The 18,329-nt window shown below is 40.5% G+C and overlaps 1 protein-coding gene and 1 long non-coding RNA gene across 2 annotated transcripts in view; one reads left to right on the plus strand and one right to left on the minus strand.

The window, feature by feature from the left end:
• The window catches only part of LOC116063801, a 15,670-nt gene extending 6,378 nt beyond the window's left edge, over positions 1-9,292 (plus strand). Inside the window, exons 2-3 of the long non-coding RNA XR_004108371.2 lie at positions 4,646-4,813; positions 9,057-9,292. This is a non-coding gene — a long non-coding RNA (uncharacterized LOC116063801). The remainder of the gene's footprint in view (positions 1-4,645; positions 4,814-9,056) is intronic.
• Positions 1-18,281, minus strand: part of pigq (phosphatidylinositol glycan anchor biosynthesis, class Q) — a 20,751-nt gene extending 2,470 nt beyond the window's left edge. The window contains exons 1-13 of the mRNA XM_035996544.1: positions 18,102-18,281; positions 16,864-17,061; positions 16,236-16,422; positions 15,288-15,505; positions 14,199-14,395; positions 12,840-12,971; positions 12,606-12,726; positions 11,952-12,078; positions 11,203-11,356; positions 4,868-4,979; positions 4,701-4,781; positions 3,101-3,215; positions 1,419-1,480 (exon numbers count right to left, since the gene is read on the minus strand). Of these exons, the coding sequence (XP_035852437.1) occupies positions 1,419-1,480; positions 3,101-3,215; positions 4,701-4,781; positions 4,868-4,979; positions 11,203-11,356; positions 11,952-12,078; positions 12,606-12,726; positions 12,840-12,971; positions 14,199-14,395; positions 15,288-15,505; positions 16,236-16,422; positions 16,864-17,016 (1,659 nt within the window). The 5' untranslated portion in view covers positions 17,017-17,061; positions 18,102-18,281. The remainder of the gene's footprint in view (positions 1-1,418; positions 1,481-3,100; positions 3,216-4,700; positions 4,782-4,867; positions 4,980-11,202; positions 11,357-11,951; positions 12,079-12,605; positions 12,727-12,839; positions 12,972-14,198; positions 14,396-15,287; positions 15,506-16,235; positions 16,423-16,863; positions 17,062-18,101) is intronic.
• Between the last annotated feature and the right edge of the window lie 48 nt (positions 18,282-18,329).

Below are 18,329 nucleotides of genomic sequence, written 5' to 3' on the forward strand. Positions count from 1 at the left end.
CACAAACACTAACTGACAAGAATACTTAAATTCCCCTCCAGACATATTTTAAGACCGTGCTTTCACTAATTCTTTTGTGTCTGATATATGGGCTTTCCACAAAGGCACATCTACTTTCTCTCATGAAAAAATCCTGAATCTCTGAAAATGCAAATATAAGATATTGTATAGATTGAAGGTCAGCTCAGAGAAACTTTCCTCCTTCAGCAGATGAATGTGAAAACAAACTCTGCACACACGTCATTCTGCACACTGGAGCTCAAACATCATAGTGAAGGAACTAGAAGTTAAACACATCATTTATTCACACACACACAACATTTAATCTGTTAGAGAGAAAATACAGGCCGTCCACATCAGCCACTGTCTAAAGCCCCTTTCACACATGCACTGCAACCCTGAACATACTGTATCTAGACATTACCAGGAGTAGCTGTATGTGAGAAAGCAAATGTCCGAATCATTTGGACCGGACATTAAACAGACTTTACCCTGCCAGCTGCCAACTTGACAGACTCTCGAAGGAAACATGACTTTACTAGGAGGAGTTGTATGTAAAAACGCAAATGTCCGAATCAGATGGACCAGACATTAAAAGACTTTATCCTGCCAGCTGCCTAGTACAAAGTCTGTGTAATGTCTGATTGAGCCCATGTGTGAATAGAGCAGGTCGTTGTCCGGAGTATTCACAGCGAGTTAGTGGGCGTGTTGATAACGTTTCTATCAAGTGGCTGGTGTGAAACCGGAAGATTACAAACATCCAAGGGTGAAGAAGAAGAAGGGTGATTTACTCAAAGACGGCAACAAAAATGTTTAACTGTAGAGACGACAAGATTTAGGAACTTCTGTCTGCAAGGGCCAACGCCAAAATCGTCAAGACAAGTTCAAGAACGGCAAGAGACTCGGTTGTTTATGACCAAATTACAAACCGGCTACGTGACTGCGGCGTAATCCGCATTTGGTGAAAATGCGTCTGACACAGACAATCTCCTGTTGTGTGCTACATGTGTGAAACGGAAAGTCCGGAGCTCATATGAGAAAACAGCTTAAGGCTGATATTCCTTTTTGATTTGATCCAAATGCACAAATCATACATTGTATCAAAATTACATGAACTCAAATCTTGCTTCACTTCCTGTCCGTAGTGGCAAAAATTAAGCCTAATCCTGCGTGGGGAAGAGTCCATAGACACAGAGAGTCTATGGGCTGGATGGGACACAGAAAACTGAACAATGCCAATATATAGGAGGATACAGTGGTGAAGGTGACAGGGAACATGAGTGAGAATAATTCTCTTTAGTTTATTATGTGAGAGAAAGGACTCGATTTTGGACATTGTCCATAGCTGGATAGAACTATACCCATTTCAACTTCTACATTAAAGATCTTTAAAACAGAAACAAAATGGGGCTTCTTACCTCCATCAGCAGGTGCAGGGCCGTCCCAGGCTCCTCACACAGCACCCTGAACTTTACACCCTCTGTAAAGTACACAACACAAACACACATCAAATTGAGGATACGTCCAGACTCAACTGTGTCATCCATCTATTCATCCACCCATAAAATGACCACTTTCATTTTTAAAATAAATGACCTGCAGATACCCTGCATCATGTTGTCATCCATCTGTCTGTCCAATCATTCTTCCACATGGCTTTAAAATAAACTCATTAGGTGTTCACATATTCAATTTCCCTCTTTTATAAGCAAACTGTAAGCAGCAAAGTAGGTCTGAACATATTCAACACTTTCTTGAAATCAACTCACTTGCGCCTTTTGAACATTTTAGAAATCTGATTTTGGACGTCCAGACTTCTACTTGTAACTGCTTTACATAGTTGTATTTTTTTCACATCCTGGATGTCCAGATCTGTTCATCACATAGTTTTTCCATTTCGGAAAGTTTATGTGTCTTTCCGTGTTCTTACGATGGTGTTGCTCCCTTTTCTAGTGTTTTCTTTGTCTTTGTAACTCAGTGTCATTGTAAATGAGGGCTGCCCCTCAACGATCTCTCGAGTATAAATAAATAAAATAAATAATTAAAATGAATGAATGAGAAAAAATGTAACCAGTGCATCTGTTTCATAGTGACAACCTGTGGTGTTAGTATCCAGCTTTATATTTTAATAATACAACACATTTGTTCTAATTTATTAATGAATAAATAATTCTGATTCCATTTCATTTAACTTTAACTGCATTTAACTTTCATCGTGGTAACAGTTAGTCTGGCTATCACCAGACCAAGCTCAATCTTTTAAGATTGAACATTAGTCTGGGGAGTCTGCTCTGTATTTTTTTATATTTCTTTTTTTAAAGATTATTTTTTGGGCTTTTCCGCCTTTAATTTTTGACAGGACAGCTAGGTGAAAAAGGGGAGAGAGAGGGGGAAGACATGCAGGAAATTGTCACAGGTCGGATTCGAACCCTGGACCTCTGCGTCGAGGCATAAACCTCTCAGTATATGTGCCCCTGCTCTACCCATTTGGCCAACCCAGCCACGTCTGCTCTGTATTTTCTACAGCACAAGAGGCATGATCAACGGGCATAGTTCAAATGACTCTGTACACAATTGGATAGTCCTTCAACCAATCAGACCAACGAGCCGAGTGACATACGGGTTTTGAGCTGATCTCCATTCTTTTGGCTACCAGCAGGGCTAGCTTGTAAATTAGGTTTTTACCAAAGCCGGTCGGTAGTAAAGCAAACACATCCTTCTTTTGTAGGAACTGGTCAAGTTTCTGTTCCGTTTTCAAAGAAAACTTGCCTTTGGAATCTTTTAAAACAGCAGCGACAGCGGCATCAACGGGTTGCTGCGCTTCGGTGGCCGTCATGTTGAATGTAAACAAAAAGCTGCTTGCCGTCGCTTCTCTATTGTCACTGTGTTAAACCCACCAATAGCGCGCCAGGTGGATAAGCCAGTTTGTGATTGGTCCCCGCAGATTTGTAACACAAGCAGGACAGAAAAACGTACAGGTTTCCAGCCTGAGCTGCAGGGTGAAATCAAATCGCCGGCAGATCGGGCTGGGTTTACCCAGTCTAGGTAACAGTAGCAGTTTTACACAAATAAAGTAGATGCATGATAAAAGGTGATGTACCTGCCAGTCTGTAGGGCCGAGTGATGCGGAGGCTCATTGCGAACAGGGGGAAGGAGTTAATGAAGTCCACACTGAGGTGGAGGACGCCCTGGAACAGCACCACCAACAGCCGCAACTGCACAACACAGGGACACACAAGCGTTCAAAACAATCACACCGGAATGGAAATAGTTAGAGCTGGAGTCGCATATTAAGCTAGTCTAGAAATGTTTTTAAAATTGGAAATGGAATGCAAACTGCTGTGGTTAAGTGAACAAATTGAAGTAAGCTTTTCCTGATTTATTTAAAGAGTTTACTCCACCCCAAATCTACGCATAGCCATCACTCACATCCCCCGCAGATTTTAAAGGTGGCTGTTAAGTTTGTATCTGGCTTCTTCACAGAAATAGCAACTGTTGTCAGTTTTCGTTTACGTCAGTTATAAGAAAATATTGACACATTGTCACTGTGTCAAACCACTTCTGCAGCATGATCAATTGCTCATTTGTCTTCTAAGTCGACACAGAAGCCGTGGTAGTGGTTGGTAGGAACACTTAAACTTAACCTTTATCGTGTTGGCCAAGGGAATATGTCAATTTAAGAGTTGTTATTTCTGTGAGTCGACTTACAACAACCCGTACAGATATCATCCACGATGGTTGCCTTTCTTGTGGCTCTGTTTTTTTCTGGCTCTGTCACAGGAAGATGATGTCCCTGTTCTTAATCCTGCCTTGTGTGACTTTGGTGTTTTAAAGGGTTAGTTCAAATTCACCACAGTCACACAAACAAACAAACCGATGGAGGCAGCGGTAGACCGGCAACTCCAGTGTTCTGCGAGGTGAAATGACTGTTTTTGTCAAAAGGAGTCTGGTGGATTAACGCTTGAGTTCCCTGTCGGAAAGGGCTGTCTGACGGCAAGGTAAAGAGGTGAAAATGTGTTAAATATAGCATACATTTAAACCTATAATTGATTTTTTTTTTTAGGTGCTCCTTTTTGTGTCTAAAATACGTTTAGCTGCTCCCCCCCCCCGTCCACGGCAGTACATTGCTTAGCTTCCGTGTCAGTACTCTGGGGATGTGCCGACAGCCATCTACCGTAGGTAATACTCTGACTATGGATAATACCTCATACAACCCCACTTCAAAAGATCCAAACTATCCCTTTAAAGTTTCTTCACTTGTAATCTGGATCAACTACATTTTGTTTCCAAGATAATCAGATGTTCCGCTCCCTATGAGTTGGTTCTTTCGGGGAGTGATTGTAAAGATTTACAAAAGAATATGTTTACGGCATTTACTGTCTAACTAGGACGTTTTAGGACCGCACACACGGTGATACACTGATAAGAGCAAATTACGTTTAACCATGTATCCAGCTAATTTAAATAGCTCACGTTACTGTATTGTGTGAACAGTTAACATCATCTAATATTGTAGGTGGCTTTTTCTGGGCTGCAAATGTTTCACCAAAAGAAGTCCAGATTAGTGCCCAAGACGAGTGTGATTGGTTTAAAGAAATACAAGCTTTTTTTTCTCCTATCCCAGAACGTATCTGTGGAGGAGCAGTGCTGTGGAGATAGGTCTGGCAATGCGAGACTACTTCACTTGTGACCCGTCTTACCAGAGTGAAGACCAGGTAGTAGAGCGCTGTGGTGGGCAGCAGGAATAGCAGGACGGTGAACAGCAGCGTCCCAATGAAGAGCTGAAACACCACAGAACACACTCACAGTAAACGTCTGTACTAATGTTATGATGACAATTATATGTGTGTGTGTGTGTTTGTGTTACCTGGTCCATGTCATAGGAGCAGGAGTCCACCCTCTGCCGCAGGACGTTCCACTTCTTCCCTCTAAAGAGCCTCCAGAGAGACGAGAGGCCGTAGATCTTCAGGCAGTACAACCTAACAGACACACAGACACAACTGATGACATCATCATGCAAACAATAATACTAGTATATAATACTACAATGGTATGTGTACATACTACAGAAGAAATAGGGGGAGACAATAGAGGAGAAAGGCTTCAGCAAAGGGAGAGGAGAGAGTGACAGAAACTGGTTGGGGTGCTTTTAGAATATGAGAGTTTAGTCAAATACTGAGGGGATTGACCAAGTGGCTGATCAGACAGTAAATATTGATCAGCAATAGTGTTTCAGTAGTGTTAGATTACAACAGAAGATTTAGCTAAAGGCCAAACCTCCATTTAAGATTTTATGCAAAAGAACTCCATCCACATTTCCCACCATCAATTCTTCGAATATGGAAGAAATGTAAACATGGCACCCCACTAACTTATGATGTGTATATTTGTTGACAGAACTTCATCTATTTGTATTAATTTAATTTACAGCACATTTCTTTTTACTGGCAACCGTTGCATTTACAGAAGAAATACAAGTATTTATATATGTTTGTCACCCTGTTCTTACATATTCAAAGAAACTAATACATTTTAAAAAAAGCAGCAGGAGAAGAAAACATCCAACCAACACCATCCATCCATCCATCCATCTTCGTCCGCTTATCCGGTATCGGGTCGCGGGGGTAGCAGCTCCAACACATTCATCTCTATAATCACATTGGATCTGTTATCATTTCCTCTGTGGCACACATTTAGGCCACACTTTAATCAATTACATAGCAAAGCAAAAAACTGTTGACTTAAATAGGAGGTTCTCTCACCAGACTTTTAACATATAAATAAAAGAAAGAAGACAAACAGAACTGTGTACATAGGCCTGGAAGGAAATGGGAATATGTTACAAGTTACATAATTGTGTTTCATGTACAGTCTTGTCTTTGGATTGTAATGTACTCAATCCATATTTAATTTAAATTGTGATGAATAATATTGAGAGGGGGGGGGGTTATCCTTTGGGGAGGAACTTTAGGAAATGGGGACACATGATAAACACTATCTAAATATTGGTAACAAAAAACAAATTAACTGTAACTTAAAAAATATCGATCAGTTTTTTAGAACCAGTTATTAATAGTGTTCACATTCTTCTCGAGCAAAATTCTTCCTAAAGGCAGATATAAAAGCTACCTAAAGCTAATTTTGAAGTACAACGATAGCTATTTTTTCATCCTCTTCAAAGTAGAAACTGCATTGTGATCACAGCAGGAGATATTTTTAGGTCCAGGCATAAAGATTTAATACATTACTCAGACAAGAATCGCACACACACGTCCATATTCCAAGAGCAGCTGGGGCATAAATATGCAACAAGAAAAGTTGGTAATATTTCATTATGCACCACGGGCGAGGGAGCCAAGCTATCTTTAGAGCAAATGCATAATTTACCCAATCCTCTCTCAAACATCCAAGACTATTACCAGCGTTCAGCCTACCATTCCATCACACCACGCATCAGACTCACAGATCTGAAGCTTTTATTCAAATATGAACATACCATATTAATACTATGAAAAGAATCAAAGGTGAGTCTACCTCAAGAGTCAACTTAACAGCCCTGATTTAATAGAATATCACCAGACCTGTACTTCATAATCTCCAAACAGGACAGTGGTGACATGCCTTTACATGCCTCAACATTAGGGGTGGGAATCACAGGGTACCTCACGATACCATCAATACACCATACTAGGGATGCACCGATCCGACTTTTTCAGTCCCGATACCGATACCTGGGCTTTGTGTATCTGTCGATACCCGATACCGATCCAATACCGTTGTTGAATTAATAATAAACTGTATACCTTCCACCTTATACCTTCCTCCCACCATGTGGAAGAGACTAAAGGCACCAGACTTTCCTAACTAAACATTACTTTCCTAACTAAGACAAAATAACATAGATGTAATGTATTGAATTCTTATTTATTTGTTATTTAAAAAACAATTGTGCATTCAAATTGAAAATAGAATGTAATCAAACTTTACATTCTATTTGTAGTACTGCAAAGTACAATACTAGTATAGTATTGTACTTTGCAGTACTACCACCACCCCTCGAAACATTTACTTTGCAGACATAGCAAACAGCCGATGAACTAGTTGGCGTGGCAAGCGTGAACTATCTCCACACAGCCGACTCTTTGGCTCGCTCCACGTTGCTTAACGGTTAACTCAACTCTTCCAGCATGCGACGCACGTGCTGCTGACGAATGACGTAGGATGTGCTGCGACGGAGAAAATAAAAAAAAAACTGGACAGGCCCGTGGATCTGTTAATTTTTCTGATCCCCGATCCAGCTATTTTGTCAATATCGGGGCCGATATCCAATCTTAATATTGGATTGGTGCACCATACATGGCTCACCATACCAAGAACATCACAATACAGCAATCCTGCCATTATCAATATATTGTTAGACAATTCTATAATGATCTATCACAACATTGGTCTATCTATGAATACAAAATGCCAGTGAAATGGTTAAGTACAGGTTTTCTCTCTTTATTCATTAGAGCAACGGTGTCCAGACTTTGGACCAACGTGGCTGGGATATCTGTTATTTTCCTTAAACTGCTGTCTGCACTTCCCGTTAAAAACCTCTTTCTCTTCGGCTAGTTAACCTATGTTCAAGTTTCCCTCGCCGATGTGCTGAGCGCCACCTCGAGGAGCCATGAAGTAGCGACGCTGGGAGAAGGGAAATCTATTTAGAGTGCCTTATTTTATTCATTAAAATATCGATATTTGGCCCCAGCGTATTGATTATCGTATTGCACATTGGACAACGATATATTGACATATCGATATTTTGTCGAAATTATATATTATCAAATTAAAAGAAGACTGACAACATGAGGACACAGTGACAAAACTATATTTATATCTCTGAGTCAGGCAGCTTTTGAGCATGCTGCTTTTCTTGCGAGCTGGAAAAACCAAACTCTAGTCAGGCCAGTCACATCGTGTATAGAGTCGGTGGGCGGGCTTAACATAATGACGGCAGAGTTGCGACGGTTCCGCGTGAATTCCCTGCTACTTGAAAACAAAGAAGATGGCTACTGCTGCTGGCGAACAGCGGAACAGCGGACTCTGGAAGAGTTGGAGTTAAGCTTTTCTTTGAGAAAAGAACAAAGAACGGCACTGAAGTCATTCTTAAAAAAGGAAGATGTGTTTGGAGTTTTGCTCTGGTTGGTTGTAGTGCTATCCTATTGCGTGCAGAAGGAATTTGAAAGACAACTGTTTATCCCGCCCCTTGGATTGAGCCCTGCCAATGGTGTGTTCCCAGACCCAACATCTTGATGTGGGTCTGGCTTGTCAGGCAAATATTTCCCATGTTCACCATCTTAGTTCATTGATTATTATTAGCCAATTATCAACACAGAGTCCAGCTGAGGCTGATGCAAATCTCATTAGTTCTGCAGGTATTTGTTCATATACCAAAGCATTGGACACATTCACATGATGACCTCATGATGGCGCTAGATGAAAAGTCAGAGGATCACCAAAGTTATTACAAAACATCCTGATGGGAACATGAATGATGAACCACATTTCATCACAATCCATCTAACAGTTGTTGAGATATTTTACATAAAAATATAACCCTCAACCCAATCATGGTGGCGCTAGAGGAAAAGTCAGAGCATCACTAAAGTCAGAGGGATTCATCTTCTGGGGATCATGAATGTCTGAACAAAACTCCATGGTCGTTTAAATATTTCAGTTTGGACCAAAGTGGTGGGGTGATGGACTGACCAACATTGCCACCGCTAACATGGCTAAAAATAAAAATAAATAAACACGACAACTTTCTGTCTTTAAAAAAAAAAAAAAAGGAGGTAGAATTACAAACGTAATCTGATTTCCTATGGATCCAGTGACACTGTTAACATTATCATTAGGCTTTCACAATCACAAGAGTTTAAATTCTTTGGATCATCCTGCAGCTAAATCTTCATAATCTTTACTCTCTCTTCTCCTCAATGGTTATATTGTCCTAAACAGTACAGAAAAAGCAAACATCTTGAGCAAACTTCTCTTCTACTCTTCCCTTTTAGACGGAGTGTGTACCAACTGAGGCAGCCTGAAGAAAACAACGTGAGGCACTAAATTATTTTTTATAAGCATCTGACCCAGTTACACAACAGTGACGTAAAACAAAACATCCTGTTCTGCAAGTCGGATTCAGATGATTTATGTATTGCCGTACCAGTTATAATTAAAGGGATAATAAGAATGGCGTGTGCTTTTGAATGTAGCTGTTATGCTGCTGCATAAATACACTTTTTCTGTTGTTTATTCTGTGCTTCATTTCCTAAACCATAGGTCCATTTTTGGTTTCCATGAGCCCATTCCTGAATGAGCAGAATTGTTGTTTATTTTGAGACAAAGTTGCTCTGACTGTTATGATTAATAGCTCCCATTAACAGCAGGGCCCCCCCAAATATCAAAATCTAAGAGCAGATTGCCATGAAACCCAAGAGGATGATCCTGTCTTTAATGTTACTCTCCTGGTGCAGATGAAGACACCGTAATGATCATTTTGTGCCACCACCTCCACAATCCTTCACTCAACCCCCCACAATGACACCCAGAAAGGTTAAACCAAGACTCTAATGTACGGGTCAATAAAAAAAACTGTAATGAAAATGTCTCTACTGGAGGAAGAAAAAGGTTGGGAAAATATGTCCCCTGCAGGTAATCAAAAGGAATATCTTCCAAATCCACAGTGTGTCTCAATTCAATACAATCAAACATACAATTTTTCAAAAGCATTTTTGTATGTAGTGTCCTATGTAGTGTGTTCACAGTAAGAAAAGTAAGTATACTCAAAAAAGTTAGCATGCATACTAAAAACACTTGCAAAACACTGCAAAACATCACACATCATGAATTGTGGACGGTGGTGAGACGGCTGTAGAAAGATCTTGATAAAACTAAAATAAAAGTATTAAATCTTCTGAAAACATTTTGCCGTCTCTTCAAGTTCAAGAGTCAAAACTGCAGTTTAATTGACATCTGATGGAGTACATGCAGTATTTTATCATTTCCTGTTAGTATTAAATGTATTCCTTAAATACTGACTGCAAAAGCAGTATACTAAAGATTACTATAGTATAGTACATACTGTATGTCTAGTATTCTGAGCAGTAGAAGCATCACATAGCCAAGTTAGATAATGTGTGCGGACAGATTCAGACTGAACTCTTAAATTAACAAACTAAATAAACAAACTGCAATTCTTATAAAACACACTTGAGGCAAGAAAGGGAAACAGATGATCAGTGAGATCTTCCCAGTTCATCAGGGGCCTGTTTCACCAAATTTGCAAGCTGCAATAATTTCCTCTCGTGTTCATTTTGAGACATTTCACTAATGAAAACAAACACCACACAACAAGTGACCCATTCATGAGCATGCAACCCCAAATGTATCATCCTTTTGTGAGTGACAATCAAACTGGATCATTTGTGTGTAAGCAGCGCTTGCAAATCACAAAATGTGGCCCAGGACTTAGGGCTGCTTGATTAGAAAAAAAAAAAAAAAATCATTATCACGATTATTTTTGGTCAATACTGGAATCACAATTATTTAACACGATTACTCATTGACTTTTGGAAAGATGTTGCAATTATTGAATTTAAAAAACTGGAAAAGTTAAACAAATCAACAGTGAAAACACCTAGAACTGAAATTTCCCTTCATACTTTTCCCGTTTGAACTTTTTTTTTTCATTCAGAACACAAGACAAGAGATAATAAGAGATAAGATTAAGATAAGAGTTTACTTACAAAACGTGATGTGCAAAATAATCGTTTTTCTTGATTATTCTGTTTTTGTGATCATTAGGAGCCGAAATCGTAATCGCGATAAAAATTTTGATTAATTGCACAGCCCCACCAGGACTGCAACATTTTCCCACTGGACTGCTTCTGTTAGCCCTTCAGTTAGATACAAACTAGCCCTACTTGTCAAAATACTCCAATGAATTTAAAGTGACACACTTTCGAAAACTTTGTTTAATCAAATGTCTTCAGAGAAGTTAAATCTACATGGATCAACACTTTTTGAACCAAAAACTTCTCTTAAAATACTGACTAACATGCTCCTCTTTTTATTTACCACATAGCACCTGCTTCTTTGTTTCGTAGCAGTGATCAATCTAAACCTAAACTAGCAGTGGAACCTGTGTTGGGGTCTCACCTGGCTCCGTAGACGTAGAAGCAGTAGATGTGGAAGGTGAGCAGGGCGACCATGTCTGAGAGCAGCGAGAGGGCAAAGGTCAGGCCCAAGCAAGCCGACAGGCCTCCGTACCACAGGATCCCCTCGATGAAGGGAGACATCAGGTGGATGTAGCCTGGATGGAAAGATGATGAAATCAAAGGCAGGGCCACTAGCAGGCCTTTTAGTCCTGTTTCTATGCTTCTAGCATTAAAATGGTCAGATTTAACAGGGTTTCAGATTTAAGACTTTGTAAGACCTTTTTTAAGAACATTATGAATGAAATTTAAGATCTATATCACGACATAAAAAAAAAAAGTCAGATGTCAGAGTCCGAAAACACTGTCTGAAACAATTCCCCGTTACCCATTTACCGCATTGGCATTATAGGACTGGTGGCTAGATCGGCTGCAATATAAGTTGCATGTTGGTCTCATTTGTAGTCGTAATACAGCGGATTATATTTGGACTAGCGACAGAAAGAACTACACCACCACAGAATAAAAACATTAAAAAAACATTTTAAAGCGCTGCGGGAACATTTCAATGAGCATTAGAGGTAGCGTTACAATGACATAGGAAAATTAAGACCTGTTAAAAATTATTTAAGACCTAGAACAGAATATTAAGACTTTTTAAGGCCTAAAATTTTGATTTTGATATTTTAGACATTTTTTAGACTTTTTAAGACCCCTGTATAAGCCCTGAGTGTGTTTTGTGCTGCGACTCACTGATCCAGAGGTGAATGTGGTAGAGGAAGAAGCGGCCCAGAACCTGATCCAGGGCCCGGTTCATCTTCAGCCCTGCAGGAGCTCCCATCAGCCACTGCAGCAGCTCATCCAGCTCTTTAGCCACATGCTGAGGAAGAATCACACAGGTTAAATGGTGGGACAAAGAAATCTGACCACACCGGTTCACTTTTTAGGAGTTTTTAGCCAAGTCGTCTGAGGATGTAGTTTGCTCAGTTGTCAGTAGACTGTGCGCTAATAATTTTTAATCTATCTACTATATAGTGAAAGGCTAATAGTGAAGTATCCAGGTTAATATTTACTTGACCTAAACCTAATCTATCTTGCAGTAACGTGAAAATGCCTTGTTTTCAATTCACAACACGACACCCTTTAAATTGTATGGCATCTTTTGCATGGAAGACAAAGGTGGCACTAGTTCTGGACCCTTAAATATCTCGATGTCTTGAGATAATACATTATAGTTTTGTTCCACTAATATTATATTTTGAGAGTACTGTGAGAATGACTTAATTATTTTATCATCTTGATATCCTGTTATTTCTTCTGTTTGTAAACCGTTTGAAAAAGAGAGGTAGAATGTACCATAACATAATTATAATTTTTTGTGTCATCTGATCTTGGTAACACACTTACATCTGCTGCAGGCACCAGCGTGTTGGCTAACATGGTGATGTGGTTGTCTCTGTAGAGCCACCAGATGAGCAACATGCCGAGAGCCACATCCACCAGGAACGACACCACGATGTTCGCTTTCCTACAGGCAGACAGACAGACATGAAGGCTACAAACGGCAGGTGTGGTGTCACTTTCAGCACAGACAAGTCCATAACATCAGGGATTTTCTAGGTTGCTTTTACAAACGATCACCTCATGAACTGCGTGTGTCCGGCAGCTGGTTTGGGTGAGCTGAGCAACCTCATGTGTTCGGTTCTGTAGCTGAGCTGGACACAGGTGGACAGCTTACTGGACAGGAAGCGCAGCGGGTAAAGGCTGAAGATCCTAAAGATGAAATACAATAATGAAAATAATGATGGGGAATGGGCAGCATCTCTGCATCTGGATCTGAGTAAAGAAACTAGTCAGATATGGGTCGTAGGGCTGTGCAATCAGTCACATTTTGCTCCTAACAATCACAAAAACAATGTAATCATGAAAAACTTGCAAATTATTTTGCACAATACATTTTGCAACTATACTCTTATTTTATCTTGTGTTCTGAAGGGAAATTGAAAAAGTTAAACGGGAAAAGTATTAAGGGAAATTTCACAGTTCAAGGTGTTTTCACTGTTGATTTCTTTAACTGTTTTTTAAAGGTCCAATGTGTAGGAATTTCTCCCATCTTGCGTTGAGATCATATATCGCAATCAACTCTCTCTCGCGCCACGCAGTTCAAAGTACGTATTACAGCTACGGTAGCTTTCACTCTTTTTTTCTGATGACGCCGGTCTCTTGCTCTTTTCAATATCCTTTTTCTTTTTCTGGGCGAAAAAGAAGACTCTAGGTATGTGTGGTCCTCCATGTTTCCTTCTTCAAACTTGCTGGGAGCAGCATTAGCAGCACCTGTGAGTTTATCATGTGACAGCGAAAACGCGAAAGGTGGAGCAGTATGTCCTGTATGTCCCTTACCGGCTAACATATTTCAAGATGAAGCATGAATATGGAGTGTCTACCCCAGTTCATGCGAATACAAATGTAAATTTCAAGCCAAAAGGAATACTTGGAATTGATGGTGGTGGTAAATATTCATGAAAAAGGACACCTTTGTGAACGGGCAACACAGATTATGATAATACACACTGGGCCTTTAAGTTCAATAAATGCAACATCCAAAAGTCAATGAGTAATCGTTTTAAATAATCGTTATTTCAATATTGACCAAAATAATTGTGATTATGATTTTTTCCATAATCAAGTCACCCTAATGGGTCATAACATCTAACTCTCAATGAACTGAGATGATACAATTTAGTCATCATCTATTGTAAAATTGATACTGAAAACTGAATACTACATCTGGATTTAACACAGCTATAAGAGAATATTGTATCAGTTTATAGAAGAAACACTGACTTTTATTATCCATATATATATATATATATATATATATATATATATATATGATCAAATTCATAGATACAGAAAGCAGCACAAATTACAGGCTTTGTTGACAATAACAACCATAAAAAACATTGACGGCCTTATCCATTAAGTTTACTCTCTTCTCACCGGATGTTGCAGATCCAGGTCCATATGGAGAGCAGCCAGCCGATGAGCATGCAGAGCGGTATGCAGGCCTGTTTGAGCAGCTCCACGATGATGCTGGCCTCTCGACCCTCAGTCTGCCAGTGTGTCGACTTCAGCGGCCCGTCGTCGTATCTGTCCAGGAAGAACAGAGGCTGGCTGTTGGCCACCGTCTGGAACATCTGGATCAGAGGAGAGGAGGGGCATGTTAAGGATGATTTATAGTTCTGCGGAGGCTCCATGCAGAGCGGAGCTCCACGCATAGCTTACGTAAGTGTAATGAAGTTTATACTTGTGCGTTGGTGTGTGCGTCGATCTCTTTAAGAGAATAACAGGGCCGGCATGTGTGCGTGTGTGTGTGCGTACGTGGGGAGTGTGTGGTAGAGCGAGTGAGAGAGTGACGGGGATTTGCTTTGGAGCGAGTGCCGACCCTAGAGGTACAGTGAGAGAAAAAGTGTCTCCCCTGTGCGTTCTGACCACGGTCGAAAATCTGTAGCAGGAAAAGTTATCCCTCTCCTTAATTTCATGTTGTTTATGGAGAAGGAGAACCAGGAAATAGGGGGGAAATGCAACGCTGCCAAGCCACGAGTGAGCGACATGCTTCGCCGCAACGTGTAGTTACATTTTTTTAGAGGTACACATAAGGCTACGGTGTAGGGTCCGGTGTAGGGTCAGCCATCTCCACGTACCTTCTTACGTACCCACGGCATCGATTTAACGAAGAAGCATAAATCAGCCTTTAGAGCTACACATGGCCTACATCCACCTGTAACCTGAGCCTCTTTCACACATGCACTTTACTCTGCACTGTATGCACTGTACATTTTCTGTCATATTTGTGATCATTTACATAGAACAAGATGCCAAACTTTTGGCAGTTTTAATTGTATGCTGCATTATTAGTCTTTTATTCTGAAAGTTGCATCCTGCATAGAGAGCTCAAAGATACTTCAGACGATCAGCCATGTCAGTCTGAATTTTTTAACTTCTATTCATGTTACTTCCATGATAAAAAAAAAAAAAAATCAACAAACAGGAATTAAAACGCAAGCCAGCACTTTTTGTGTCCGGTACCTGTCTCAGCTCAGACAGTGGAGCAGTTATGGGGTCGGGAACTCCGTTCTCGATGGGGTGAAGCTGTGACAGCATCACCTTCCTCTGCTCGTAGTGGACGAAGATCACCTTCTCCTCCTCCTCCTCCTCCTGCTCTTCTTCATCACCTCCCGCCTCTCCAGCACCTTCGTCAACCTTCTCATTCTTCTTTTTCGTCTCTCGCTGAACTACTCTTCCATCTGGCCATGACAAGTTAAATTCATTATCAACTCCTGACCAATATCTATCTTTATGTGAACAGAAAGTCCTGCTGAGGTTTATTAAAGCTATAGTGCGTAGTTTCTGTCTCCCCCATGAGGAATTCTAAGTAATGACAACTAAACTCGGTGCATCCATATGATACAAGCCTTCTGTGATCGCGCACCCCCCCCTCCTTCATGCAGTTGCTAGTAGCCAAGGAGGACACGGAGGATTAAAAAAACATGATGGACTCTTCAGAAGAGGTAACTATGTTCACTTGAGTTTCTGCGTGGGAAAGTCACCGGACGACACTAGTTTCTGAACATAGCCATACTGAGAAATACAGAGAGAGTTGTGTGGAGCTGATAGTCTTAATTAGCTTTGTAGCAACTCATTTGGCAATGGGTTGAATGTAACGGATGTTCATTAATATAAAAAAGTTACGCACCAAAGCTTTAAGTATTTGACACAGACACTAAACTGAGTAACTCTAAATGAAATGGATGAAACAATGTAACAATGGTTAATATTTCAAAATTTGGAAGTTTCCTGCAAATCCAGTACTCAGTAGTGCTCTATTAAATAATAATCCTGTCAAATTGGAAAAAGCCTCTGCAATGAGATATAAACTGAAACTAGTGATGAGAATTTGTCAGTCCTAAACTAAGCCATCAGAGAGCTCCAGTGCTACTGTGTAAAGCCAGTGAATATCAAGTATGAGGGTCTTACTCTGATCCCGCTGGAGGACCTGGCAGGTGAAGCCCATCTTGCCCACCTCGCGGTTGATCTGGAGCCAGCGTTCCTGGGGGAAGATGGTGCTGAGGTCTCTGAGGAAGCTCTCCATGCCCTCCTGACCGTCTTTGGGTAAACTCCACGAGCCCAACACCGACAGCTCCACCCCACTCTTGGCCTGCATCTGGGTCAAAAAGATGGAGGAGTGTGGTGAGGGAGGAGGAGAGACTAATAAAGACTTGACTTTAGTACCTTAATGGAGCAGTTTGGTTCACATTGTACAAACTGAGCAAGAAGAAAGGTCTCTCCAGATTTCATCTATGTTTGGATTAGGAAAAAGAGGAGCAACTTGGGTTTTATTGTGCAGAAGATTTAGTTTTTTTTTGTCATCCAGATGGTTAAAAGAGTCCTTAAGGAGTCTGGAAATACTTTCAAAACAGCAGCGAGTTTTGTTAAACAACCTTCTGTTTTTTTTTTTTATATCACCAGGTATTTTATCTTTCGGAAAATCCAATGCCTGGCTTTGCGACTCAAATGTCATAACAATACACGAGAGGCACAAACGGGGGCTAAATGTATCCCTAATACAGACCTGAGCGGACACAGAGGTCTGTTCTGCACTGACCTGCTGGATGTACTGTTTGACATGTCCGGGGATGAATGGGTAGTGGATGACCGCCAACACCACGGCAGAGTCCTGGCTGGAGATCCAGCGGCCGACCAGCAGGCCGCTGTCCGCCCGGTTACAGCACTGCGGGAAGAAGATCTTCAGCACCATGACTTCACTGCAGCTCAGTGTTCAGCCTCAAGCAGGTCGGATGATCTGCCAAAGAGAGGGAAAAACAACCAGGTCAGGTTACTTGCACATCTGCAGCACAGAATGGGGGGGGCAGCTGGTGCTATTCTAGATTTCTGTTTTTGTCCACAAAAGCCATAAAAACCAATGATATGTTAGTCCATCTCTCAATCCTTTCTGATATCTCAACCCTGCCTGTGGCTCTCAACCAATGGGTTCATACTGAAGATGTTAATCTTTAAAAACACCTCACAAATATGCAGTTTCATATAACCTGAGAACGGTTGAATTGTTAGCTATAGCAAGAAGCTGGTGTTAAGATGATCCTCCAGGAAAAGAGCAATGGCTTGATGGTGTCAATGCAAAATCCCCTCAACCTTTAAAAACGAGTTCTACTACATTATGTTGCATTTGTGCTACTGTCACGCTGTTGTTTCCAGATGTGAAAGACAACAAAAGTATACGTAGGCCTATATATAAAATTGAATTATAATACAAAGATATAGTAATACCTGATGTGTGCCGAATCGAAGAATAGATCCTTATTATTCATAAAAGATATTCCTGATCTTAGAGATGTCGGATTTAATCGCGACGGTGGGCACAATATTAAATCTTCTTATTTTTGTATGGAGTTTGGTGAACGAAAGGACGAAACTGAACGGGACTACACGGTTGGCCTCCTTTTATGCCCTTCAAATATTGACTCTAGCCGCTAGACTCAATATTTAGCGTGAGTCTAGCGTGTTGTTGTGGCAACATAAAGCCCGGGGCAGCTATTGATGTCAGTGGCTAGCACAGGAAAGTAGGTTAGCTGTAGTGTTAGCTAGCTAGCGAAAAACAAATGTTGGCAGTTACCGAAAAAAATTATACGTGTTTACTAAACATGTGTATGAAGAATAAGAGAGTTAACGCCGATTAATTCGTTTACGTTTACATTTACACATTTAACTAAAAGTGTTCAAAATCTAACTTAATTAGCTAGCTATCTGATCAAACAGCGGAGAGGTAAAGCTATGAAACGGCATTATGGACACAAGATATGTGTGTAAAAATACTTTATTTACCTTCTTTAACACTGAAAAAAACGTTCACCTTCCATTTGTAACGTCGAGTAGAGTTTAGCTAGCTAAGTAGACAACAGCGCCATATTCTTTGTTGACAGTCCGTTGCATACAATGCTCCGGTGAGAAACACAACGTTCATGTGTGTTCCGGTTATCGTGATATCCCTCCTGTCGAGTTATTTAAAATTGGGAAATTTCAGTTGGACTAGGACAAAACCAATTATGAAAA

The sequence above is a fragment of the Sander lucioperca genome, chromosome 21 (assembly GCF_008315115.2).
Source record: "Sander lucioperca isolate FBNREF2018 chromosome 21, SLUC_FBN_1.2, whole genome shotgun sequence".
Classification (NCBI taxonomy): Eukaryota; Metazoa; Chordata; class Actinopteri; order Perciformes; family Percidae; genus Sander; species Sander lucioperca.